The sequence below is a fragment of the Pteronotus mesoamericanus genome, unplaced genomic scaffold, assembly GCF_021234165.1.
Source record: "Pteronotus mesoamericanus isolate MK-2021 breed Mesoamerican mustached bat unplaced genomic scaffold, CSHL_Meso_final contig_227, whole genome shotgun sequence".
Classification (NCBI taxonomy): Eukaryota; Metazoa; Chordata; class Mammalia; order Chiroptera; family Mormoopidae; genus Pteronotus; species Pteronotus mesoamericanus.
Genome location: NW_026555094.1, coordinates 1,031,939 through 1,059,427, shown reverse-complemented (window position 1 = coordinate 1,059,427; position 27,489 = coordinate 1,031,939). Strand labels below are relative to the sequence as shown.

Below are 27,489 nucleotides of genomic sequence, written 5' to 3'. Positions count from 1 at the left end.
TTCAGTTATTATTTCTTTAAATATTTTTTTAAATTTCTTGCTCTGTTTCTTCTCCTTCTGGTACTGCTATGATGTGAGTTTTGTTATGCAGGATGTTTTCCTAGAACTACCCTCATTTATCTTTTGTTCTTTTTCTCTTTTGCCATTCTGATTGTGTGCTTTCCACTACCTTGTCTTCCAAATCGCTAATTTAGTCTTCTGCTTCATATAATATGTTGATTCCATTTTATGTATTCTTCATTTCAGTTATTGTATTATTCATTTCTGATGGCTTTTTTTTATTATTTATATATCTTTTTTCATATTTTTTACCTCTATTGAAGTTCTCACTGAGATCCTTTATTTTCCCCCTAAATTCATTGAGCATACTAATAATCAGTGTTTTGACTCTGCATCTCATATGTTACTTGCCTCCATTTGTTTAATTATTTTTCTGGAATTTTGATGTGTTCTCCCATTTGGGACATGTTTATTTGTCTTCTTATTTTGCTGCCTCCCTGTGTGTGTCCATATATTAGGTAGATCTGCTACATTTCTCCCAGTCTGTTGCTTTATGTAACAGGTGTTTTCTGGGCCAAGTGGTGCAGTCTCCTTTGTCACCTGAGTTGGGTGCTCCAGGGATATCCCTTGTCTGGGTTGTGTGTGCTTTCCTATTATGGTTGATAACATCAATTGGTGATATTTATCCTCATGCTGACTGTGAGAACAGGCCATAACTACAGTGGACACACTGTTGTGCAGGGGCTGACCCCATGGAGGGGATTCACTTTAACAGAGCTCTGGTGTCTGCTCAGTCCTCATTTTGGGTGTGTCATTTGTGGTTTGAATTGGATCCTGCTCTGGTGTGGTCTGAAGTTGGCCACCAGATGTGTTGGTTCTGGGGCCTCTTGGGAGGGGCTCCAGTGTAGGCCCAGGTCAACCACTGCCGGTGCCTAGCCCAGGGCCACTTGGTAATAGCTACAAAGTGATCTGAGATTTGTAACTGCCTTTGCTGGGCTTGGAGGCATCTTGAGGTAGTTATGCTGTGTAACTATCCTGACTTCCACTAGTGCTTAGCTTGGGGTTGCTTAGCAAGAGGTCCAAGACATATCAAGGTGCTGCTGCTTGCTTGGGGTTTGTGGACTTGAGAGATTCTAAGAAAATTGGCAGTGTGGGCCAAGGTCAGTGGCTTGCAGGGCTTACCCTTTGTTACTGTGATCTACTATTTCAATTTATCTTGTTTTTTTCCCCATATAAGTTATTACTATTGTTCTTTTACACAATGTTTTTTTCTATGTACATTTAATTTTTAAATTTTTTATTGAATTTTTAATTTATTAGGGTGACATTGGTTAATAAAATTATATAGATTTCAAGTGTACAATTCTATACTACATCATCTATATATTGTATTGTGTGTTCACCACCCAAAGTCAAGTCTCCTTTGGTTACCATGTATCCCCACTTTTACCCTCTTCTCCCTCTACCAATACCCCTTTCCCTCTGGTAATCACCATACTGTTGTCTGTGTGTGAGGTTTTTTTGTTTGTTTAATCCCTTGATCTTTTTCACCTGGCCCTTTAATCCCTTTCCTTTCTGACAGCTCTCAGTCTGTCCTTTGTATCTATGAGTCAATTTCTATTTTGTTTGTTTATTTTGTTCATTGGATTCGACATAAGTGAAAGCATATGGCATTTGTTGTTCTATGACTGGCTTATTTCACTTACATATATTTACTTTTTGAAGTAATTTGTTTTTCTGATTACAAATATCATGTAATATTATACAAAATTCAAATATTGCAAACTACTTAACACAGAATATATCCCCAATAATCCTCCCCACATCCCCAACAAGAGATCTGCTGTAAAGAGTTTGGGGCATTTTTTGCCAGCTCCCACTACCATCATATTATTGTTTTTAAATTGTTGTTCAAATACAAACTTGGGATTATTGTTAAAGTATGAATCTCAAAATGTTCTTTTTTAAGTTTCATAAAAATAGAATATGAGCATGTGTCAAAGTTTAATTTAAACTCATGAAGGAGGAAACCAGCAGGATAGAAAAATTAACCCAGAAGAGGATATGAGAACTGGCATTTTATAGTCAGTTAAAAAAAAAGAAATGCTAAAATAATATTAGTAAGTTAAAATTAAAGCTGGTTAATGTCCTATAGGGTAATAAGAACCAAAATTGTTGTGTCTTCTTTAGGTGGACAGTAAATAATATTGTTGCATCTAACTGGTTTTACAGAACTGTAAATAACTGGACTGTAAAGAATTGTGCTAAATTACAATCCTCTAAACCTAGAGTCAGATGACACTTGAACAAACTTGTTAGAAAATGCTCTTAGCATTACATTAAAATATTGAGCAATCATCTTTTATCTGTATTAGTTTCCCATAATTTCCATAGTTTATGGAAATTACCATAAACTAGGTGGTTTTGAAAAATATTTTCTTACAGTTTTGGAGGTCAGAAGTCCAAAATCAGTTTTCACTAAGCTGAAATCAAGGTATCAGCACTGCTTTGCTTCCTCTGGAGGTTCTGCAAGAGAATCTATTTCCTTGCATTTTATAGCTTCCAGAGCTGTATTTCTCGTTTTGTGGCCCCTTCCTCCATCTTTAAAGCCAAAATTATAACATCTTCAAATATTTCTGCTTCCATCTTTCCATAATTTTCTCTCCCATAAAAATGTTTATGATTACATCTAGCATACCTGGATAATTCAGGATAACTCCCCATTTCAAGGTCAACTAATTAGCAAGTTCAATTCCCACCTTAACTCCCCCTTGCCATGTAACATAACAAATTCATAGGTTCTGAGGATTAGGATGTGGGAAATCTTTGGCAAGGGAGCATTATTCTTCCTATCATAACCTTGATTTCAAATTTGGAGTAATTCTTCATAACCTCATCCTATGCATTTTTTTCTCTTGCTTTTTCCATCTGTCTTTTCACTCAGTAATGCTGCACATCTACCCCCATTCTACCTAATGGCTAAATAGTATTTCAATTATAGAATTGCTAGAATGTAATTATTTCCCTATGGATGGAAATTTAAGCAGTCACCAATTTCTTGAAATTACAAAGTGCTGCAATGAACATTTCTGTATATACTTCTTTATGTAACTCTGGCCATGTTTCTCTAAGAAAAATTCCTAAAGGTTAAAATTCTGAGACAAAAAGCATACCCATTTAATTCTGACAAATACTGACAAAATGCCTTCCAAAGATTTGTGCCAATATTTTACTCTCATACCAATAATTCATGAGAGTTCCTGCTTATCTCCAATATCACTTACACTTGATAATTGGAATTACCTTTGAGCCTCTATAAAGCACTTTGAGATATCCACATAGGTTTTCCTGGCACAAAATAAGAATTTGATAACTGCTTGATGAGTTGAAGGTTAGAACAATATAAATCCATGTGTACAACTCAGAGGATTTGTAACAATGATACAACAGTAACAATATGTAAATATGCACTGAATATTATGCAGTGCTATTCAGATATTACTTCCATACACAGATATGTGTTCTTTTCACACTTAGTTCTCATCTCCCACTCAGGATGCCCTTGCTACTTCCCAGTTTCACATTATATGCTTTATTGCCAAGGTTCATAAAGTAACTTGCACTGAGAACCCCAGAGGCTCTAAGCAGGGGGTGTCCACCCTGTGGTCCACAGGCCACAGCTCAGGATGGCTGTGAATGCATCCCAACACAAAATCATAAATTTACTTAAAACGTTATGAGATATTTTTTGTGTGTGATTATGTGTTGCAAAGTATTTAATGTGTAGCCCAAAACAACTCTTCTTCTTCCAGTGTGGTGGAGAAATGCTAAAAGATTGGAAACCCTTGCAAGGCCTAAAGTGTGTGACTGATGGTGCCAGTCCTTCAGGAGGAAAGGCATAAGACTATGGTCATTTATTTCCTCTTAAAATAATAATAAAGCCCAATAGCAAAAGTTTCAGCGAACAAGGATTCCCATTTTGGGGTAGGTAAATATTTTGGAGGGCCAACTGATTTTGTAATAAAGGACTTCTCAGAGACAGAGCTGCATGGGTTTAGATGGAATGTCTTGGTGAGTACCATACCCTATAGCTGCCCACTCCACGCCTACACTGTGAAATAGAAATCAACTCTGTAATGCTAAAGACAGGACCTTGTGAGGTGCAGGCTTGAAGTGGCTAGCTGAAAGAGCACTGATGGTTGACCTAGCCTCTCAGAACTGTAACACCCGGGATAGGGGGAGGATTATTCTCCACCATCCACATTCTGTAATATGCTCTAAGAACTAGAAGTCAGCTTCTAAGCGACTCAGTAAGGGCAGAGTTGGCAAAAGGGAGTATAAAAGAATGAGCTCCAGCACTGCTCTACTCTGATTGGTTGTTTCTGGAGGAAGAATTCATACAAACCTGAGTGGAAATTGCTCCCTCTGGTTTTATTTCCACAATAAGAGTCTGAAAGATGTGTTCTTAATAACATACAGGAGGCAAAATCCTGAAACTAGAAAGGAAATGGGACCTTTTGCCATTTTCCCCCACCTCATCCCCTTCCCAGTTCCAACCTACAAGTACATGTGAACACACACTTGGTTTTCATCCCAGATCTGTTAGGACTTGATTCCTCTCTCTGGAGTGAATTGGGTGGTGCCCCTTGATAAGAAGTGTTTCTGAGAAAGTTTGATATGAATCCAGCCATAGCCTAGAAAATATCCCTGAAATCACTAACATTTAAATAATCTCACAAAAGACCTAAGATGATTTAAAGGTTTTTATCATGATTAAGAGTGTAAGCTCTGGAGCCTTAGTGCCTAAGATTGAATCTTGGCTCTGATATTAGCTGTGACCTTTGGCAGTTCATTTTTCTGCATCTTCGAATCTTCACCTGCAATATGTGGAATAATATCACTACCTACCTCATAAGGGTTGCTCTGAGGATTGAATGACATAATGCATATAAAACACAATGCTAGACATATAGTAAGTGCTCATTAATATCAGATATTATATAATTCTCCTTCAGTGCCTCACAGTTCTATGCCCATAGTCTTTAAAGCATTGTGGGACAAATGAAAATGACAACAATTAGTTTATATCAGCAATTTTCAACCTTTTTCATCTCATGGTGCATATAAACTAATTAATAAAATTCTGCAGCACACAAAAAATAGATGTATTTTTCTAATTTGACAAAAATATAATTTTTTAAAATTTATTTTTTCAAATACATTTTCTCTGCCTACCCCCCACCACTTTTCCTTGCCCCCTCCCTCCCTCCCTCCCTCAGCTCTTCCCCTTTGGTTTTGTCCATGAGTCCTTGCTAGATGTTCCTTGACTTTCCCCTTCCCTTCCCTTTCCCTGCCCCTCCCTTCCCTCTTGTCTCTGTTGATTTCTTTGCCTTTCAGTGTTGCTGGTCTTATTTTCCTTGCATCTTTGTATTGTTCGTTAGGTTCCACTTCTAGGTAAGATTGGATGGTATTTGTCTTTTGCCCCCTGGTTTATTTTGCTTAGCATAATGCTCTCCAGTTCCATCCATGCTATCGTGAAGTTTAGTAGTTCTTTTTTTATTTCTGCTGCGTAGTATTCCATTGTGTATATGTACCATAATTTTTGATTCATTCACACTGGACAGTTATTGTTGTGCTGGGTGTTGTCATATTTTTATTTGACAATCCAAGGAAAAAAGGTTAGTGGCCCTGACTGAACAGTCAGGTATTGCATATTTTAAAAATTCTTGTGGTGGCACACCAGTTGAAAATCGCTGGTTTATATATTTCTTTACCATGTCCACTTGCCCATAGTTAGCCCACCAAACTTCCAATATGAGAAAAGCTGTTACAGTTGGCTCTCCTTTTCCCCAGTCTTGTGGCTCTGCCTTTTTTTCCCAAGACTGATTTTCTGGCCCAATTTCTGCCTCCTCTCCCATTCAGTCAAACTTGCTCATACATGAGTATCCTGTGTTGCTTTAAGATTTCAGAGAGTAAAAAAAAAGAGTCATCAATTAAAAAAGTGCTTGCAGGTAAAAAGGGGCACTTCCCCTGTCCTTTCTTCTGTGTATCTAGAAGACTACTGTAGAACAGAGAGGCCACCACATATAGGAGGTTCTGAAGATTCATTTGTACAATGTATCACTAGAGTCTCTTTTCCTTTGGTAAGGGCAGCAGGTTTTCCAGGTCAGAAGCTGTTCCATACCCTTCACCCTAAACTTCCTGCATTCCCCAAATATTAAGTCACCTGTGTATCTCCACTATAGGTCTAATTGGCCTGCCTAGCTCAGTGTGTCTCTGTCTCCAGAGCACCCATTCCTTAAGTAGCTGATTCACATGGCTTTTATGGACCAAATTATAGTTCCCCACTGCCTCTGCTTTTAATGGAGGGCATATTAACTACTGAGGAGAAATTCTTGTTTGAATTTCAAAGAAGAAACGTGTTCTTCTGGAGGTCTGAGAGATTCTTTCTTTCAAATTCACCTTGAATCAGAGGACAGAAGTTTGAGCTTTTCATAATTCCCTAAGTCTCTTCTTCATCATAAAAGATGAAATAAGGAAGCTGGGTTAAAAAAGAAAATCTATACTACTCCAAAACAAGTCACTTTAGTCTCCCCCAAATTAAGTACTGTCCAATCATTTTAGCCCCAAACAATGGTTGAAGATGGGGAAAACCACACTAGATATGGCAAGAAATAAGACAATTCTGGCTAACAGAATTCTTTCTAATTCTGTCTACTTAGAAAGGGGAGCTCCTGCAACATGTCCTGGCACTGAATAAGAGTAAGGGAAATGGCTAAAGATAACTTCTTAGCATGATCCCAAGAGTAAAATTAGATGGGAATGAGAAGTCTTAGGTTCAATTATTCACAATTCCTACAGCAATTGTGGTACTAGTCAGGTACTGCATGTTTTAAAACATGCTACTAGTGAATTCTTCTCACCTACCTGGTCTGTGAAGGGCAAGCATTAGTTAGGTAAATGCCAGGATTCTTGGTCCTAGTAGGCAGTGGTTATAGTAACCTCAATTCCTTTGTTACCTTAGAGGCATCCAAGTGACATCCCCATCAAAACACTCAAATGATTGGAGGTGTAAACATTGAGATACATGAGGAAAGGAGACCTGCATTTATCCATTGGCGATATGATAATGATAAACATATGCTCTTAATTAAAAAATAAAATCCTGTGTCAGATGATTTATTGTGATCTGATTTCCCTCCTCTGCCTCCACTCTACCTTGGAGTGTCAGCCTCCATCTCAACCCCAAACAACATGAAGATGATGTCCCGGCTATTATTACCTTCTCTCTCCCTTAAAAAAAAAAAAAGAAAGAAAGAAAGAAACCAAATCAACAAAATACTCAAGACAGTAGAAGACACAATAAAATATTTATTTCTTCCACACATTAGAAACATTTTAAATTACAGTTCAACTTTGCTGAGGTTCATATCAAATAGTAAAACTCCAAAAGCACAGAAGAGTGGGGCTGGAGGGAATCCCTGATAATAAGGCACAAAGTGAGAGATTTTACTCAATTACTCCACTGTACAAGCTGCAGGCCCATGCAGGACCCTGAGAAAAAGAGTCATTCCCTGGTATATGCCCTGAAGGAATCCTACTCTGCACTGCCTCCTCAGAGTGTGCCTACAATGGGCTGCTTAAGAGAGGTCCTTGATGAATGATCGCTAGTAAAATCCTAATGGAGAGCTAACTTATTTGGGGAGAAGTTCTTTTAATAACAGGAGTTTTCTTTTTAACCAGAGTTTCCCATTGGAATTAAAGACCTCAGAAACACTTACAGTTACCAGTTCCACAGTAGTTAGACTGTTTCCTGAGGGGTATCCATAAGTAGTAAGTGGTCTCATCCTCTGATCAGTCAGGATATATTCTTGTTGGGTTCTGGGCCTTCAGCCCAGCCCAGAGAAAGCTTGAAAATGTGCCTTAAGCAAATGAACAGAGCTAGAAGGTCACAGAAAGCCTAAGGGGCATGGAGGTAAGTTATTCTGAAGGGAGGTGGGACAGCTGACTTGGGTGAGAGAAGCCTAAGTAGCATCTCTGACCCTCCTGGATATGTGGCGGCTACCCTTGTGCCCAATCACAGCAGTCAGTCATAAAGAAAGAAAAGTTATTTGGGGGCTACTCTTTCTTCTGAAAGGTTTGCCAGAAAACTCAAGAAAATGTCCTGGTGGGTACTAACCTATGAGCCTCATGCTCTCCTTCAATTTCACAGTTGCTCTTGGCCACCCCAAACCCATTTTCAAATACCCAGAAGATAGAATCAGACAATGCTCTGTATTTCTTCAGAATCAAAGGATAGCTCCAAGTTCTCAACCCTGCCCTGAGAGTGCTGGTGGCAGCAGACACAGTGGAGGTAGTCCACTATGTTGTGGGTGAAGAGTGAGCGCAATGGATGCAAGTATTGGAAGAAAAGGAGCATGAAGCCAATGGAAATCAGGTAAGCAATAATAAGCTGCAAGGCAATCGCGGAATGACAGTAATTCAGTAACACTTTCACTCCAAAGAACTTAAAAACCAGGACCATGATCACATTCTCCACCAATCTCACACTATAGTGCAGCCCCATATGTCCCCAGTTCTGACCTTTTTCAACAAGGTCTCTGTCTGCCAACTTCAACTGCAAGGCTGACCAGCAAGAGAAGTTGATGCCAGCATAGAGGACAGTAATGGAAATCAGCACCATCAGGGTGCCAACCTGGCTGAAATTTTTTTCAATGTTATTGGGCATCTGGGCACCACTCCTCCAAAATTTAACCCAAGGCTCAAAGAGGATAATCAGAAAGTTGAGCAATAAGAAGGGCACAGCCTTCAATTTCAAAGTGGCTGAGAAGAGCACCAGAATCAGGAGGCGGGAAGTGATCTCCAATGTCCTCCAGATGGTGATACAGAGGACTTCTAGCAGCCCAAGGCGAATCTTGTATTCATCGTACTTGATCTGGATAGCCAACATATTGCAGAGAGTAGCCCCATAGGTGACAGATGTCAGAGAAAAGACCATTAGCACAGCTGTATGAAGGGGAAAAAAAGAAACAAAAAAATAGGCACTCAGTCAATGTTGGTGAGGCTTATATTCTGACCCAGAGATCCAGAGAGATGATATTTAAGGCTTGAGGGCCCCAGTTAAGAGCAAACTAATGTATGAACATAGCTATGTAAACAATAGCATGCACAAGAAAATGGAAATAAAATAAAATATATTTTTTCATAATAGGGATTATATCAATTTTTAAATCTTTTTTTCTGTTTCTCTATTTTCTAAATTTCCAATGATGCACATATACTGCAATATTTTAATAAACATATAAACATACACAATGAACTTTAAAAAAAGAGTGGGTCTCAAAACTAGCACTGAGAGTCCACTAACACCAGAGAAGCACACATAAAGAGATAGGACAGCATCTATGTGATAAAACAGGCTTCTGACCAAACAACGAAGGAAACAATGAAGGAAACAATGAAGGAGACAGAAAAAACTCTTATCTGAAATAATCCAGTCTTAGAAGATTCACAAAGAATGCCTTTGTTTATAGAAGTTTCTTCCTTGATGTGTATCTTCTTCAAGGAACTAATCTTCTCTGTGGGTGCTTCTAGAATATATCAGATTCCCTCATGGAATTTCCATGAGGCAGAAGGGACCAGGTCTATTTTGTTTACTGCTACATCCACAGAGCCAAACATACTGCCTGGAATATAGTAAGTGCTCAATAAATATTTGTGGAATTAATGAAGAATTCTGAGTTTAAAGAGGCCTTGGTTCAGCTGTGTGGAAGCTTGTGAAATTCACTTAGTATCTATGTACCTCAGTTTCCCCAATTCACTTAGATACTCTAGAGTTGCTTATATTAATCACCAGCAATGGCAATTTCTTACCTCAATGCTTTGGTATACTTTAGGGATTGTCAACCTTCCAGCAGAGTGGTTTAAAATATAAAAACTTCATTTCTTAGCCTATGACATCCATACCACTATATGATAGAGTAGGGGCCTGAAGGGTTAGAATCCTTCCTAACTTGCTATACTAAATCTCAACTATAGATCACACCAATGCCCTTTCCTTTTCTTCTTTTGTATCAAAGGATACTGTTAACTAAGAAAAATCTAGTGCTCTCAAGGAGAGTAAGGGGGCCTGTGGGGTACTTGTCCAAAAAGCAAAACAGTTAGTGTTTTCTGTTTCCATAAAAACACTGCATCCAGGGAACTAGAGTAGTGGAGGTAATCTGCAAGAAAAGTGATGATATCCCCATGGAAACCCAAAAGGAAGAGCAGCTTTGTTTTCTACATCTTTTTCAACTCTAAGTTGAGTGTTGGGATCTTAACGACAATGGAAGATTTTCTTAAAATGTCTATTCTTAGCTTTAGTTTTTATATTTTTTTCCATTTTTATTGAGATGTAATTGACAAATAACACTGTACTAATTTAAGGTGTGCGACATACTTATTTCATATAGTCTTAGCTTTATAAACCACTCTCAGTCCCATCCTCAAGACTTGATGCTCGAGAGTTGGAATGTCAGAGCATTTGTACATCTATCCAAGTGTACCATGTAATGCTTTCCCTTAAATTAGAATTCATTTATTGATAGTAGTTGTAATAAAAGAAAGAAAGCCTGATACTTCCAATAAATGTAAAAACACCTTCCATCTGTTTCCCTACAAACAAGAGAGATCATAATATTGATGGTGAATTTGGTCATCTATGCTAAATTCAGATGGCCTCCAGGAGAAAAGGGGATTAGAAAAGGGATAGCAAGGAGAGGCTAGGAGGAAAATTAAACCAAAAAGTTGTTTACAAAACCTTAAAAGAGATGGCATTGTCAGAAAGTTTTTAATAGGAGAAATCACTGAAGAATTGAAAACAAGGCCTTGAAAAAGCTTCCTTTACATCCTTTGTGTAGTAATATGGTTAGAAACACAGGCTCTAAAGGCAGACATCCTGAATCTTAATCCAGTCTTTGTCCCCTATTATTTATGGAACTTTGGGGAATTTGATTAACCTCTCAGTGCTTCTATTTCCTTATTTGTAAAATGGAGATAACAACAATAAATTTCTCATAGAATTGTTGTGAAGGTCAAATGAAATAATTAAATGTAAGTGGCTTAGAGGAATGCCTGGAACATAGCAAATGCTATCTGCTAACTCCTATCATCATCATCATCATCCCCTATTTCCAAATGTGTAGTGGGTGCATTTACTTAGGCACTACCCAAACATTTTGGAAATCAGGTGGTTTTAAAACTGATAGAACACCTAGAAATAAGCCTTACAGGACTGTGCAAGTCCTATAGCAAGAACAGTTATTTTGCCATAGGTCTTTCACACTTACGGCATAAATTGTGGTGAGATTTCATGGAAGTATACTTATCTCCAAACTCATCAAGTTGTATACATTAAATGGGTAGACATTTTTCTTTGTCCATCATACCTTGAATAAAGTGATTTTAAAATATTTACTGAAATGAGGAGATATGTTATCTTTAAATATGAAATTGATTGATCCTATAAGGATATAAATTCCCTCCAAAACAGCCTAAATAATTTAATATAATCCCAATCACTGGCTCAATGAAATGTTATTGCATTTGTTGTTGTTATTGTTTGTTTTGTTTTTTTTTGGGTGGGGGAATCAACAAGTTGATTGTGGAAAATCATCTATTTGGAAGATCAGACTAAATTGCACTATCAGATATGATTTGTGAGAAGCCTTTTTAAAAAAGGCACAAGATCTAAAAGCAATAATTCAAATACATAAAAATTTAATCCTTCAGAATGCCAAAATATACAGGTATTGTTTATTTTACCCATGTGTTGCATGTGTGCTGCACATTACATGTATAGCATGCACACACATGTTTAAAATATGTGTATGTACACAAAAGCATAACAAATGTATGCATACATACATACTTGTCCACAGTAGAGAAAAGATTAATAGCCAGAATAAGTAAATACCTCCTACAAATTAACAAAAAAGATGAAGCCACTAAAAAGGTGAGTAAAATATATAAATATGCAATTTAAAGAACACAATGACCAAACATGAAAAGATGCTCACCTTCATTCATAATAAAGAATGCATTATTTTAAAAATTGGTTATTTTATAATTATACAATTAAATAATATTTAAGATATGAAGAAAGAGGCACATTCATATACTGTCGGTGAAAATATAAATTCATACAACGTCTTGGGAAGGTTATTTGGCAGTACTGATAAAACTCTAAACATGCATATTCTTTTCTACTTCTCCTATCTTCTCCTGCTACCCCTTTTCTACTGCTCAAAATTTATCATACAAAGTCTTATTCCAGTACACAGAAGTTGACTGGAGCATAGTTTAAAATTAGAAACAAATTTTAATCTTACCCATATGAGATTAGGAATTAAGAAAGAATGGCCCAATTCACATAAGGGAAATATATGTTATATATTTATCATTATTGTTATTATGTATGTATGCATAAATAACTGTTGAAGAAAAACACACTGGCTAACCTCTGAAAAAAGACAAGTTGCTAATTAGAATGTTTAATACAGTCCTGTTTTTGGCAAAAATATACATACATATATGTTGTATGTATGTTTATACTTATACAGTAAAATGAAGTCTGGAAGGACATATATTAAATGATTAAAAGAGATTACCTTTGGGACGTGAAATTACATCTTCTCTTTTACATGTATTCTGTACGGTTGTGAATTTTTACCTTATTAGGTTTTTACAATTAAATAATAAGGACAAAAATAATTTTAAAATTTAAAATTAAAAAAGGACCAAAAATAATAAAACATGATAATGATAAAAATTCAAACCATATACAAGGATATAAAGTAAAAAGTAAAAGTTGGCTGACTCATTTCCACTCCCCTTAGGTAAACTGTTTCTTGCACATCTTTCCAGAAACTTTTATGTGCACATACAATTACCTGTAAGTCAATTGGCTTGTGCATGTATTACTTTTGTAATGTATACTTATTTTAATTAGATGATTAGATGATTTGATTAGATGATTGAATCATTCCCCACTTTGGCTTTGTCCATGGTTCCTTTATACATGCTCCTTGATTTGACCCTTCCCTTTCTTTTCCCCGTTACAGCCTTCCCTCCTTCCCTCTCATTACTGTCAGTTTGCTTTCTCTTTCAGTTTTGCTGGTTACATTTTTCTTGCTTGTTTCTTTTGTTGATTAGGTTCCACTTACAGAAGAGATCATATGGTATTTGTCTTTCGCCCCCTGGTTTATTTCATTTAGCATAATGCTCTCCAGTTCAATCCATGCTGTAGTGAAGGGTAGTAGCTCTTTCTTTCTGCTGCATAGTATTCCATTGTGTAAATGTACCATCATTTTTTGATCCACTCATTTATTGATGGGCATTTAGGTTGCTTCCAGCATTTGGCTATTGTCGATTGTGCTGCTATGAACGTTGGAGTGCATAGGTTCTTTTGAATTGGTGATTTGGGATTCTTAGGGTTTAATCCCAGCAGTGGAATCACTGGGTCAAAAGGCAGTTCCATTTTTAGCGTTTTGAGGAAATTTCATACTGTTTTCCACAGTGGCTGTACCAGTCTGCATTCCCACCAACAGTGTACTAGGGTTCCCATTTCTCCACAACCTCGCCAGCACTTCTTTGCTGATTTGTTTGTGATGGCCATTCTGACTGGTGTGAAGTGGTATCTCGTTGTGGTTTAATTTGTGTTCATCTAATGGCTAGTGATGTTGAGCACCCTTTCATATGTCTCTGGGCCCTCTGTATATCCTCCTTGGAGGAGTGCCTGTTCAGGTCCTGTGCCCATGTTTTAATTGGATTGTTTGTCTTCCTGGAGTAGAGTTGTGTGAGTTCTTTATATTTCTTTGAGAACAAACCTTTGTCCAAGGTTGTAGGAGGCCACTTTAAGTGTTATTGGGGACTGTAGTCCAACGCAAGCTGAGGCCTGGGAGAGGCTCCATAAGTCTTGGCCAGAAAACTGGTAATGTGGTTGACAGGCAGGACCTGATAATAGCTCTGAGGGTCCCTGGGGGAAATCAGGCCCAGAAGTAAAATATACTCCTTGAAGCATGCTTTGTTTCTCCCTCAAGCTCTGTTATTCTCACACCAGATAACCAGCTCACACTGGGAATGAAATTTACATTATTCATGGACCCTGACCCAAAACCCATTTGGCACCATTGTTCACTCATCTCAGAACCAAGCAATTTGGTGTGTTTCCTGCCATTTCTCTTCTTCAAACATCACCTACTCTCTGTAAACATTAAGATACTGATATAATTAGATTACCTATACATTCCTGCTACCTATCCCCTGCTGGTAACTCTTTCAATAAAAGCTATTGAGCACTGGGGTTCAAGGCATTCCTCTCTAGAGGGAATCGCCTTCCCCTCTCTTTGAAAGGCAAATGGTGTCTGGAATAATTCTTCCATCCGCAGTGAACCTGGGGACTTCGTGGGCCGGAATCCCCCATACAGGGTATCATTGGCAAATATATTTTCCCATATAGTTGGTTCCCTTTTCATTTTGATGATGTTTTCTTTAGCTGTGCAGAAGCTTCTTATTTTGATGAAGTCACATTTGCTTATTCTTTCCTTTATGTCCCTCGCTCTAGGGGACATATCATTGAAAATATTGCTGCATGAAATTTCTGAGTTTCCTACCTATGTTCTCCTCTAGGACTTTTATGGTGTCGTGACTTCTATTTAAGTCTTTATCCACCTCAAGTTAATTTTTGTGTATGGTGTAAGTTGGTGGTAAAATTTCAATTTTTTGCATGTAGCTGTCCAGCTCTCCCAACATCATTTATTGAAGAGGCTATTTTTACTCCATTTTATGCTTCTGCCCCCTTTGTTAAATATTAATTGACCATAGGGACATGGGTTCATTTCTGGGCTTTATCTTGACTTTGAAAACACTGACCTCCATTTCATCTTCTGCCAAGGGTCTTACTCATCTTAGGATCCTTCTTTTACAAAGGAGATATTAAGACAGAGAACTCTTTGGTAACTTCCTCTGAAGATCACAGAGAAGGTCAGAACTGGGACCAGGCTTTACTCTCATCAGTATTCAATCCACAACCCTTTTAGAAATTTCTTCCCATTGGAGTTGAGAAAAAGTGATTAAATCACTAGCTCCCAAATGTGGCTGATCAGAATCAGCATGGTACCTAAAAATACAGATTCCTATACTCCCCACACTCAGATTAATTCAGGTCTGAGTAAAAAATGTAACTTTAAAAAGGAGCTTCATGATCGGTAATATTTGGGAACCTCTTACTTAAATATGGCCACCCCTAAACCAACCAACCAAGCAAGCAAACAATCCTCAGTATAATTTAAATACACTGTGCTACTAAAAATGTCCCACTGACTACTGGTATTACTAGCTTCTCCTGAGAGGGTTTATTACTAGCCTAGAGAGGGTTTACCTATGGCATTTTTCATCTAAATAACTTATCCAAGTTAAAGAAATCTGGCAGGCCTAAGATGTCTGGATACTCAAATTCCTTGACTATCTACCAGTGCTGTCCAATAGAAATTTCTGCAATGATGGAAATATTCTGTAATGTGTGTGCTGTCCAATAAGTTACTACTAGCCAAATGTAGCTATTGAACACTTGAAATATAGCCATCGTGACTGAGAGTATAAATGTTTAATTTAATTTTTCATTTTAATAGCCACAGGCAGCTGTTGGCTACTGTATTGGACAGTGCAGGCCTGGATTTCTAAGACTGTTGATTGAAGTGGAGCCCTCTCCCATCTTGACCCCACTCACCTCTACCCAGGGGGACCTCTGCAGAGACGAGGGTCACATAGAGCTGATAGGTCAGTTGGGGCACTGAACCGAGGAAGGCTTGGATCTGTGACATACGTTTGTAAGCATTGCGGTGCATAGCCAGGGTCCGGATGGAGTGGCCCACCTCCCATTCTATCATCACTTCCTCGCCATCTATTAGCATCTTCTTTCGGATGAGGCTGACATAAGGCTCCTCCTGCCCCTCTTTCTTCCACAGTGTGAGGTATTTAATCATGGCCTCCAGACATCTGCAGAAGTAAAGCATCATGGGAACTTAAATTAAGCTGTCCTGACAAGGGATGTTCAGTGTGTTCAGGGGGCAATAACTCCGAGAAGTGTGCTATTTTTTGGCATTCCTTCTCTCCCATTCTCCTCATTTCTTGAGAGTCAAAGTGTGAGTAGTGCCTTCTACAATTTATTTGAGTCTCAAAAAAAAAATCTGTATTTTTTATCACTTGTAAGTCTTTTTTTTTTTGCCTTTTTTTGCTCATGCCTTTTTTATATATTATTTATTTTTAATTTATAAATCATGTTTATTCTATTACAGTTGTCTCAGTTTTTACCCCTTTACCACCCTCCACCCATCCGACCCCCACCCCCGAATCCCACAGTCAATTCCCACTCTGTTGTCCATGTCCATGGGTCGTTCATACATGTTCTTTGTCTAGTCCCTTCCCCTTCTTCCCACCATTGTCCTCTTCCCCATCCCCTCTGGTCACTATCAGTCTGTTCCATGTTTCCGTGCCTGTGGTTTATTTTGTTCATTAGTTTATTTTGTTGAATACAGTCCACTTATAGGTGAGATCATATGGTATTTGTCTTTCACTGAATGGCTTATTTCCCTTACCTTAATATTCTCCAGTTTTATCCATGTTGTCACAAAAAGGAGCAGTTCTGTCTCTCTCTTTCTTAAATGCAGATTGATTTTATTTATTTTTTAAATGTCAAAGTTAATTATACTAAAAAAATTTAAAACCCTTATAAAGTCTCAGCAATTAAACCAATATGACACCAGCACAGAAATAATCAAGTAGATCAATGAAATATAATGAACATTATAGAGACAAACGTATACCTCTGTCTAACAATATATGATTAAGTTGATAATTCAAGTCAATGGATAAAATAAGGCTTATTGAACACATAAGGTGCATGGACAACTATTACATGAAATAAAACAAATATAGAACCCTATTTCACACATTATACAAGAAATATTCAGTGAGTTAAAAATGAATATGTAGAATTTAAGGAGTTTTTAGAGAAAATGAAAACTAATATTTTTCATGACCTGAAGTAAAATATTCAAACCCAGAAGCTATAAAGTAAATATTGACAATATGACTATATTAAACATTTAACTATATAGTAATTTATATATAAAAAAGTTAAAAGAAAAGGAATAGAAAAGTATTTGCAACATATATAAAACATGGTTAATAGGGTTTTTTTTTTTTAAAGTTCTACAAACCTTTAATCAATGAATGGATAAAGACTACCAAAAAATCATTTAAAGCTTTTTTAAAAAAATAATAGAAATAGGCAAGAAATATACAAAAGCAAGTTTAGTTTCAACAAATAATAAAGGGACAATTAAAATAACATCATTGTCATAGTCAGATTAATGAGCATTAAAAAATATTGGTAACATCAAGTATTGGCAACTTTGAAAGGAACTGGGAATTCATAGAAACTTTTTCTTCATCTTAAAGCAGTCCCTTTAGCATACTTTGCAGTGGTGGTTTGATGGAGGTGTATTCTTTTAGTCTTCTTTTGTCTAGGAAACTCCTTATTTTGCATTCCATATTAATTGAGAGCCTTACTGCATAGAGCAGTCTTGGTTGCAGGCCTTTGCTTTTCATGACTTGGAATATTTCTTGCCAGTCCCTTCTGGCTTCCAGTGTTTCTGTTGAGAAGTGAGCTGCTAGCCATATTGGGGTTCCATTATATGTTACTACCTCTTTCTCTCTTGCTTTCTTTAGGATTGTCTATTTGTCTTTGATATTTGCCATTTTAATCATGATGTGTCTTCGAGTGGGCCTCATTGGGTTCCTCTTGAATGGGACCCTCTGAGCTACTTGGATTTGTGTGCCTTTTTGTCACCTCCAATTACGGAAGTTTTCCATCATGACTTTTTCAAACAGGCTCTCTAAACTTCCTCATCCTCTTCTCCTTCTAGTATCCCTATTATACAGATACTATTATGTTTCAGGTTGCCCTGCAATTCCCTAAATGCCTCTTCATTCTTTTTTAATATTTTTTCATTTTCTTGCTCTTTCTGGGAGCTTTTTTCTACCTCATCCACTAGCTTGCTGATTCGGTCCGCATCTACATCTAGCTTGTTTTTGATTCCTTCTACTGTGTTCTTCAATTCAGAAATTGTATTCTTCATTTCCTTGTGTCTCTTATTGATAGTTTCTATGTCCTTTTTCATGCTGATATAGTTTGCAGGAAGTTCCTTGTAGTTTCCTGTAGTGTTTGGTAATTCTCTCTGAGCTCACAGAGCTCGTTGAGCTTCCTTAGACCCATTGTTTGGAACTCAATATCTGATAGTTTACTTGCCTCGATTTCATTTCGTTCTCTTTCTGGGTATTCCTCCTTTCCCTTCAAGTGGGGTGTATTTCTTTGTCTTCCCATTATTTGTGAGACTCTTCTCTTTTGCTTCTGCTTCTTAAGTTGATCTGTCTTGATTTCCTGACTTTGTGGTGTGAACTTCTATGGTAGGAGAGCGCTATTTTTTTCTTTCTGGATCTGCCTCTGATGATGTCAGATGTTGACCCTGTCTGACCTTAGGCAGTCTGTTCTAGACTTCCCAGACTCTACTGTTTGTGGCTGTCTCCTTCAGGTGTTAATATATTCTTTCTGTACTCAGCAGGCCAGCTGAGACAGCTCAGGGTGCGGCGGAGTCCCTCCTGGGGGTGGGGTTATTGGGTCATTTCATTCTACTCCCTTATATGGGAGGAGTCTGCACTGGGATCCTTTAGATATTCTCTTCATTCTCTCCCCAAAGCCTCCATTCCCAGGCTCTCCTCAAGTGTCGCCAGACTTCTCTGTGCCCCCTTTCGCCATGGATTTACTGTCTGTGGCTGCCACTCTGCACATAGAAAGCAGCTTAGACAGCAAGAGGCAGGGTGGAATCCCACCTAGGGGCAGAGTTATGGGGGTCCGTTGACGCAGGTGCCCCTCGGTGGGGTGGTCTCTGTCTGAGCAAGATGGTGCTGCCCCGTGGGGGATGAGTCAGCACCTAGATCCTGCCAGCTACTCTCTCAGTTCTCTCCCCAAAGTCTCCTTCCCCAGTCTCTCCTCAGGTGTCTCTAGCCCACTCTGCCCCTGCCTTTGCTGGAGACCAGGGTAAGTGGCTGCAAATGAAAATTTTGCATGAGCCTTTTAAATGGTTCTTTGTGTCTCCAGCCGCCTGTCTCTGGCAGAGACCAACCCTGACGCTTTTCTCAGCTGGCTGTTTTCTGTGTATTTTTTGGATTCTTGTACTTTGGGCTAGAGATTCCCACTTTTGATTTAGACCCCGCTCTTCTCAGGTGGATCCAACTGTCCGTTTCAATATCTTTCTGGTGTTGCTGCCCATGGGCGCCCCACCTGCCTTCTCAGGTCTGTACCACACTCATTCCCAGTTAGATTGCGCTAAAGCCGATTCTTTTATCTCTGAGGTTTCAAGGCTCCTCTCTCGCTATTGTTCAGTTGTTTGTTCCAGGTGATTTCTCCCCAATTTAGTTGTAATTCCAGGTTGGTCCTGGGAGGAGGTCAGCGTGACTTCCACTCACTCCTCCGCTATCTCGATTCCCCCTTTTTTTATTCATTCAATTATCCACCGAGGTAAGAACACCATTTTGGAAGTGTTTCATTGAGAAGATAAGGAATTGCTTTGTCTCCTTAAGAATAAGCCTATGATTTTTTTTAAAAAAGTTCTTTAAACACAAAGATATTAAGTAAATAATGTATTGTGAAAGAATAATAAAGTTAAGAAAGGCCCTCGTTGTCATAACACCTCAAGTTCTGAGATAAAGTGTTCCTTGTTCAAAGCATTCAGCTCTATAATTGGGGCTTTGAGTTCTGCTTTTTCAAGACAAAAACCAACAACTATGTGTGTCTCAGCCAAAAACCCCTGAAGAGGATCTGGGAGAAAAAAAAAAAACCCAAAACTCTCATATACTTGGAAAAGTCATTGAGCAACAAAGGTACATAAAATGCTTCACAGCTCAGAAACGAAGGTACTATATACCTAGGGCACCTCCAAAAAATCTCTCTACAGGTTGCTTTTAGGGCTTCTTGACCTGTTTGGGGAGAACAGCTTTTTGAACTCCATTCTTTTTTTATAAAGAGGAAAACATCCTCATGAGAGCTTACTGCCCCTGAATTAGTGATAAGATCACATTTCCTGCTGTACCCCTCTCAGGCCCCCCATATAAATCAGAAGGATTTATAGTTCATCACATTTCTAGTGTGATGAATAGGAGAGAAGCCATTAGAACATCTTGTTTTGGAACACCTGAATTACCATTTCTTTTATTCACACTGAGATAAATGGAAACTGGACTATTTCTAATAAGTAAGAGCAGTTGGGATGAAAATTAAGCCATCTTTCCTGACAGAGAGAAGGCATGGGGGTGTGGATATTCATCTTGCCCCACCACTCTTATCACATAGTGGGTATTTGATAAGGGGGTATTTGTTGAGTAAGTGAGAGTGAAAAGGAAAAAAAGAATATATGGTGAGAAATAATGGGTGCAGAGAATAATAATAACAACAAGGTAAAATAAAAGAAAAATAGATTGAGAATCAAGATGGCAGAGGAGTGAGTGGCAGTCACACTGACCTCCTCCCAGGACCAACCTGGAATTACAATTAAATTGTGGAGAAATCACCTGGAACAAACAATTGAATAATAGCAAGAGAGGAGCCTTATAACCTTGGACAGACACAAGAATCAGTTTTAGCACAACCTAACTGGTAAGGAGTATGGTAGAGACATGAGAACGTAGGTGGGGTACCCACAGATGGCAGCACCAGAAGGATGTTGAAACAGCCAGTTGGATCCCTCTAAGCAGAGCAGGGTCTAAACCATAAGAGGAGATCTCCAACCTACAGCACCAGAGCACAGAAAGTACACAGAAAATAGAAAGAGGCAGGTGGCTGGATACATAAAGAGCCATTTAAAGTGCCAACACATAAATTTTTATTTTCAGCCACTTACCCTGGTCTCTGGCAAAGGTAGGGGCATAGTGGGCTAGAGATGCCTAAGGAGAGACTGGGAAGGGAGGCTTTGCAGAGAACTGAGAGAGTGGCCAGCAGGATCCCGCTGCTGGCTCCTCCCCCATATGACAACAGCCATCTTATTCAGGCAGATAACTACCCTAAGCTGTAGAAGCATGAGAGGACCCAATAACCCCGCCCCCAGGAGGCTCTGCCCAGTCCCAGAAGTGCTAAAGCCTGACACCTGAGTACAGAGTGGCAGCCACAAATATTAGATCCCTGGCTAAAGGGGGTGCAGAGTGTGCTATAGACACTTGAGGAGAGACTGGAGAAGGAGGCTTTGGGGAGAGAACGGAGAGAGTAGCTTCCGGGATCCCAGTGCTGATTCCTCCCCCATGTGTCAGCAGCCATCTGGCTTGGGCAGACCACTCCCCTGACTGGCAGCAGCTTGAGAGGACACAATAACACTGCCCCCAGGAGGGATTCTGCCCCACCCTGTGGTGTCTCTAAGCAGTCTGCTGAGTGCAGAGTGACTAGATTAAGAGCTGAAGAAGACAGCCACAAACATTTTCCTGGAAGTCTTGAACAGACTGCCTAAGGTCAGACAGGGTCAACATTGAACATCATCAGAGGCAGATCCAGAAAGAAAAAAAAAAAAAAACCAGCAGTCTCTTACCATAGTAGGTCACACCACAAAGTCAGGAAATCAAGACAAATCAATTTAAGAAGCAGAAGCAAAAAAGAAGAGTCTCACAAATAATGGGAAGACAAAGAAACACCCCCCAGTCAAAGGGAAAGGAGGAATCCCCAGAAAGAAAACTGAATGAAATACAGGCAACTAAACTATCAGATATTGAGTTCAAAACAATGGTTCTAAGGAAGGTCAATGAGCTCAGTGAGCTCAGAGAGAATTACCAAGAACTACAGGAAACTACAAGGAACTTCCTGCAAACTATATCAGCATGAAAAAGGACATAGAAACTACCAATGAGAGACAAGAGGAAAAATACAATTTCTGAATTGAAGAACACAGTAGAAGGAATCAAATGCAGGGTCCAAGAAGCAGAGAATTCAAAGAGCTGGAGGACACAGTAGAAGAAAGCTCCCAGAAAGAGCAAGAAAATGAAAGACTCACAAAGAATGAAGAGGCATGTAGGGAAATGCAGGACAACCTAAAACTTAATAATGTACATATAATAGGAATTCCAGCAGAAGCAGATGAGTAAGAGATAGAGAACCTGTTTGAAAACATAATGATGGAAAACTTCCTTCATTTGAGGAATGAAAAAGTCACACAAGTCCAGGAAGCACAGAGGGTTGGTCCCATTCAAGAGGAACCCAATTAGGCCCACTCCAAGACACATCATCACTAAAATGACAAATATCAAAGACAAACAGAAAATCCTAAAGGAAGCAAGGGAAAACTATGTAGTAACATATAAGGGAGCACTGGTACGGGTAGCAGTTGACCACAACGCTGCAAGCCAGAAGGGACTGGCAAGAAATATTCCAGGTCATGAAAAGCAAAGGCTTACAACCAAGACTGCTCTGCCCAGCACGATCTCAATTAGAAATGGAAGGTGAAATAAGGAGCTTCTCAGACAAAAGAAGACTGAAAGAATATACCTCCACCAAACCAGAATTGCAAGATATGCTAAAGGGACTGCTTTAAGAAGGTGAAGAAAAAGAGTTTATGAATGCTCAGTTCCTTTCACAGTCACCATTACTTGAGATTACCAACGTGTTTAATACTTACCAATCTAATTGTGACAATGATGTCCTATTTTAATTATCATGTTATTATTGAAACTAAACCTGTTTTTTTATATTTCTTGCCTGTTTCTATTATTTTTAAAAAAGCTTTAAATGACTTTTTGGTGTTCTTTATCCACTTTTTTATTAAATGTTTATAGAATTTTTTTCTCTAAAAAACAACAACAACCTATTAACCCTTTTTTAGATGTGTGGCAAATACTTTCCTATTACTTGTCCTTTAACTTTTTAATATGTATATTGCTATACAGTCTTAAATGTTCAATATAGTCATATTGTCAATATTTTTCTTTATAGCTTCTGGGTTTGAATATTTTACTTCATGGTAAGGAAAATGTTAGTTTGTGTTTTTTCCTAAAACTCCTTAGATTTTACATACTGATTTTTAACTCACCTGAATATTTTTTGCATAATGTGTGAAATAGGTCTCTATATTTTGTTTATTTCAAGTAATAGTGGTCTGTGCACCTTACTTTTTGAATAAGCTTTACTTTCCCCATTGATTTGAAATGTCAACTTAATCATATACTACATTGTTAGATATATATGTTTCTAGAATGCTCATTTATTTCATTGATCTACTTGATTATTTCTGTGTTGGTGTCATGTTGTTTTACTTGCTGAGAATTTATAATGGATTTAAATTTTTAATATTTTATAATGGATTTTTACATTAAAAAATTAGATAACATCAATCTGCATTAAAAAAAAATAAGAGAAGGAAGGAACGCCTACCTTTTGTGACATCAAGGATGGAACTGGAGAATATTGTGCTAAGTGAAATAAGCCAGTCAGTGAAAGACAAATACTATATGATCGGACCTATTAGTGGGCTCTATTCCACAAAATAAACTAAGGAACAGAATAAACCACAGGCACGGAAACATGGAACAGACTGAAAATGACCAGAATGGTTGAGGAAGGAGGACAATGGTGGAAAGAAGGGACTAAACAAAGAACATGTATGAATGACCCATTGACATGGACAACAGAGTGGGAATTGAGCATGGGAGTGGGGAGGTGGGTGGGGTGGGATTGGTGGAGGAGGGCAAAGGGAGAGAAATTGAGAAACTGTAATAGAATAAACATGATTTAAAAATAAAATTTAAAAATAATCAAAGAAAAATAGACCAAATACAAGCAAAGAAGTATACGTTCTCTAGGCCTTTGGTTCCCAAGAGGAATATGTGCTGGCTGCCTTTCTGCACAGGATCTCTTTGAGACTGGTGCTTGTGTGCCAGTCTGAAGTGTGTAGTTTAGTGCATCCACTTTCTAGGGACAAACTCTAAAGGCAGGAGAGAAAAAGATGGAAGATGTAAACTGAAAAGAAAAAAACAATATTCTCTTTCTATTCATAGAAAATTCCTAAGTGCATTTCCAACAAAAGATTTTTTTATTTTAACCCAAGTACATCAATGCTGTTGCAGAATAAAATATTGAAGGAGGCAGTGACATAAAGCATTCTGTTAATGTTTCTATTCTTAAGGATATTTACTGGTTTAAGTAAGGGTGTTTGCCTTGCTTACAAATTTCAGTAAATTAGAGTACATTTTCATTTCCAGAAGTTAGCTTTGCATTTACATAAAGGGGCTAGGCCCTCCAAAAAGCTTCATGTGCCTGATAGCACTCATCAAGTTCCTACCTATCTAAAAAGTAATTTGCCTTGAAAATAAGCATATCAAGGATAAAATTTATGAGCTCTTAATTATTTTTTCCCTGCTGTGGGGCTAGCTAAGATTATAAATGCTTTTCAATCATTGCTAGTAGAAGCTAAGTGACAAATATCAAATATAGTAGTCAACACTCCACAGGTACAAATCAAAGATGACTTGGGATACACAAAGCAAACAGGAGAAGTCAAAACTGGGGGCTATTGTGGAACTTGCTGAAATTTGCATCTTGATGGTGCTTGATCTGTTAACTCAATATATTGCATTTCAAAAAGGAGAGAAGAATGGTTTCCATGCTCCTCTAGTGACAGCTCTAAATTTATTGCTTCCAAGTTGAAGATGAGGTCTTCCTTTTACAGCTTAACTCCAAAGATTTGGAACTGAAAAGGACCTTTTTAGATTACCTAGTCCAAAAGTTGAACATAGGCCAGCCAATTCATGTTTGATTAACAGCTGTAGTTTGTTTTGCCCATACCATGTTTTTATTTAGTCAGCTGCCAAAATTTCAAATCATTGTATTTCATATCAAATCCTATTTTAGGAGCTTCTCCTGAAAAGTTGGGAGATCTTATAATACTGGGTTTCAATTACAACAGGAAAATAATGAGCAGGAGCTATAGAGTGGGTGCCTCAAAGGAGGTAGATAATGGGGACTCCAGATTGCCATAGTCCTTACTACTCTCAATCATTTAAAATTGAGCTTTATTTTCATTTGTCATCATGCATAAAGGTGCTGTTTTTGTCATATTTGACCCATTTCACTCATTTATGGTATATACTTGGCCTCTGCAAATGTTTAAGACCCATGATCTAGGTCAAGGCATCTTCAAAGATTTCACCAAGGCCATGCAAATGGTCAGTGACAGAGGGAGGGTTAGATACAAGGTTTCCTGAATTCCAGGTCACTGTTTCTGTTGATATATGACATTTTCTCTGATGGAACATAATAAATTGATCACTGTTTAAATATATTTTTTAAAATATTTTTAAAGGGGGAGTTTCATCCTTAATCAGTTTCAGACTGTGCTTGTCTCCATATGGATATCTTCCCATTGCAATTACAACATCAGCTCTCTGACCCATATTCCTCAGCTGACTGCAGGTTTCTGCATCTCTTGCAATCAAGACAAACTTGATCCATTCCTTTCTCCTGACCTCATAAGTTTTGCAATGTCTCCTTATCTGGAAAATCCCATGGTATCCAGATGAGACTGCTGACACAGATGCTTGTCTACCTGGGATAAGGCACATTCTTGTACCTTCAAGGCAACTTGAAAAGAAAGACTTGATGCTGTTACTTTTTGCTACAGCCTCCAGATGGACTATCTTTCTTTTCTCCCTTCCAACCATATGCCTTTACTTCAGAAAGACACAAAGAGATACACAAGACACAATTGAAGTGACAGGAAAAAAAGAAGCTACAGTGGGTTGGGGTACCAGATGACCACAGATGGCTTAAAATATTTTCAAATAATTCTGGGAAATTTTTAAATGGTTGTAGCACAAGCCCAGGCAGTTCAGGGTAAAGAAACTGGATGTGAGAAGGGATGGAGAAGGGAACTTTCATTCAATTTACAGAGTGTCTAAAAAGCAGAGGCAAAATAATACACTCCTAAGCTAAGTATGGCCTGTGTGCACAAGGCGACCACAACAGTTGGTCCGATACCAATTTTCACAGTGCAAATCCAGATAGAAAACATTGTCTAAAAGTCTTATCAATGGTATCATAAGTATTTTTGGAACACAGGTACATGCCACATGTTCATCACGGTGGCATTTAAGATTTCAGATAAGATTTTTTGGATGGTAGGCAGGGAAGCCAAGAGTGGGAGGGAATGAGAGAATCATTTAGAGGCATAGTATCAGTCTTTTAAATATTAGCTTCATCTTTCTTTGCACAAGTGCAGGGGTATAGTGAGAGGTGGAGAGAAGAAGAGGGAAGATACGAAAAAGTTACTCACCTGATAACAGGTCCCAAGAGGATTAGATGCATAAACAATGATAGAGGCTTGTCTTTGGCCAGATCTCTGTGGACAAAAATGAGTGTCAACTGGACCATAATGGATGAAAACATAAAGAAGGAAAAGGTGTACGCCATCCAGTAGGTCTCACTATTCTTTCGATAGAATCTAACCATGTACAAGGCTGATGCAGCTTCCCCACAGTACAAAAAGGTGGAGAAAATGATTCCAAATGGAAAGGTAAATCGGGGGTTGGCCCCACGGATAACATCTTCCTGCAGAGATGAAATTGGATCCACATTTGGCTCCTCAGGAATTTCATAAACTCGGTCCATTGTCGAGTTTCTGAGGGTTTTGGTCTGGTCTTCAGAGAACCTTCTCCCAACTCTCTAAGAGAACTCTGTAGCCACTGCAGTCCACGTACTGGTTAGGAGAGCTGTCAAGTCCAATTCCAAATGGAGATCTAGCTAGAACAGGAGAGCGCTCTCTTCTAGTCTCAAATTAGACTTACTGGAATCTGGGATGGAGAGCCCAGAAGTACCACTTTGAACTTGATTTTTGATTGGCTAAGGATTCCAATCGTCAATGTACGTGCTGTAAAACTTGGACAAGGCAAAAGCAAGCATTTCAGCGCCCCATCCAGAGTCCGATTCCAGGCGCTTCAAGGGCCATGGAGACCAGTTTCCGTGTGAGGTTCTCCTTTCTCAGCCCCCCAGGCGGAAGGAGAGCCACTTGGTCGGGCACCAACTCTGAGCAACTCTTCTTCAGGAGGCCTGAACAAACTACCCTCTCAAATTAGCTGAGAGCTGAGCATGGGCAGTAGAGGGGCCGCAGCCTGAGGGTCCCCTCGGGCATTCGGTTCAATATCTAAGTACCCCAGCTATTGCTGGGTGTGGCTATTAGCTCGCCCTTTCGCCAGGTGCTCTCTCAGGACCCGCGCTCAAGGGAGAGTTCACAGGAAAGCTCCTCGGGTTCCACAAGCTCCGCCCCCAAGGAAGCTGGCCGGGAACAGGAGCAAAGCTACAACCCCGTCCCTGAGCGCAGTCTTCGGAGAGAAAAACTGAGCGCGTGCCCTACAGGATTAAGAGAA

The 27,489-nt window shown here is 38.7% G+C and overlaps 1 protein-coding gene across 1 annotated transcript; it reads right to left on the bottom strand.

Moving 5' to 3' along the window:
* Window positions 1-8,260: 8,260 nt before the first annotated feature.
* XKRX (XK related X-linked) lies at window positions 8,261-26,734 on the bottom strand. The gene is made up of 3 exons (XM_054572266.1): window positions 26,400-26,734; window positions 15,767-16,035; window positions 8,261-9,006 (listed from the first exon to the last, which is right to left on the bottom strand). The coding sequence occupies exons 1-3, from the start codon at window positions 26,732-26,734 to the stop codon at window positions 8,261-8,263; spliced, it is 1,350 nt and encodes a 449-aa protein (XP_054428241.1).
* Window positions 26,735-27,489: the final 755 nt, after the last annotated feature.

Excerpts from the sequence above, each read along its gene's own strand:
- XKRX (XM_054572266.1), bottom strand. The coding sequence starts at position 26,734 with ATGGACCGAGTTTATGAAATTCCTGAGGAGCCAAATGTGGATCCAATT. Across the intron at positions 16,036-26,399 it reads CTCTTGGGACCTGTTATCAG|ATGTCTGGAGGCCATGATTA; the intron begins GTGAGTAACTTT and ends TTACTTCTGCAG. Across the intron at positions 9,007-15,766 it reads AGAGGTCCCCCTGGGTAGAG|CTGTGCTAATGGTCTTTTCT; the intron begins GTGAGTGGGGTC and ends CCCTTCATACAG.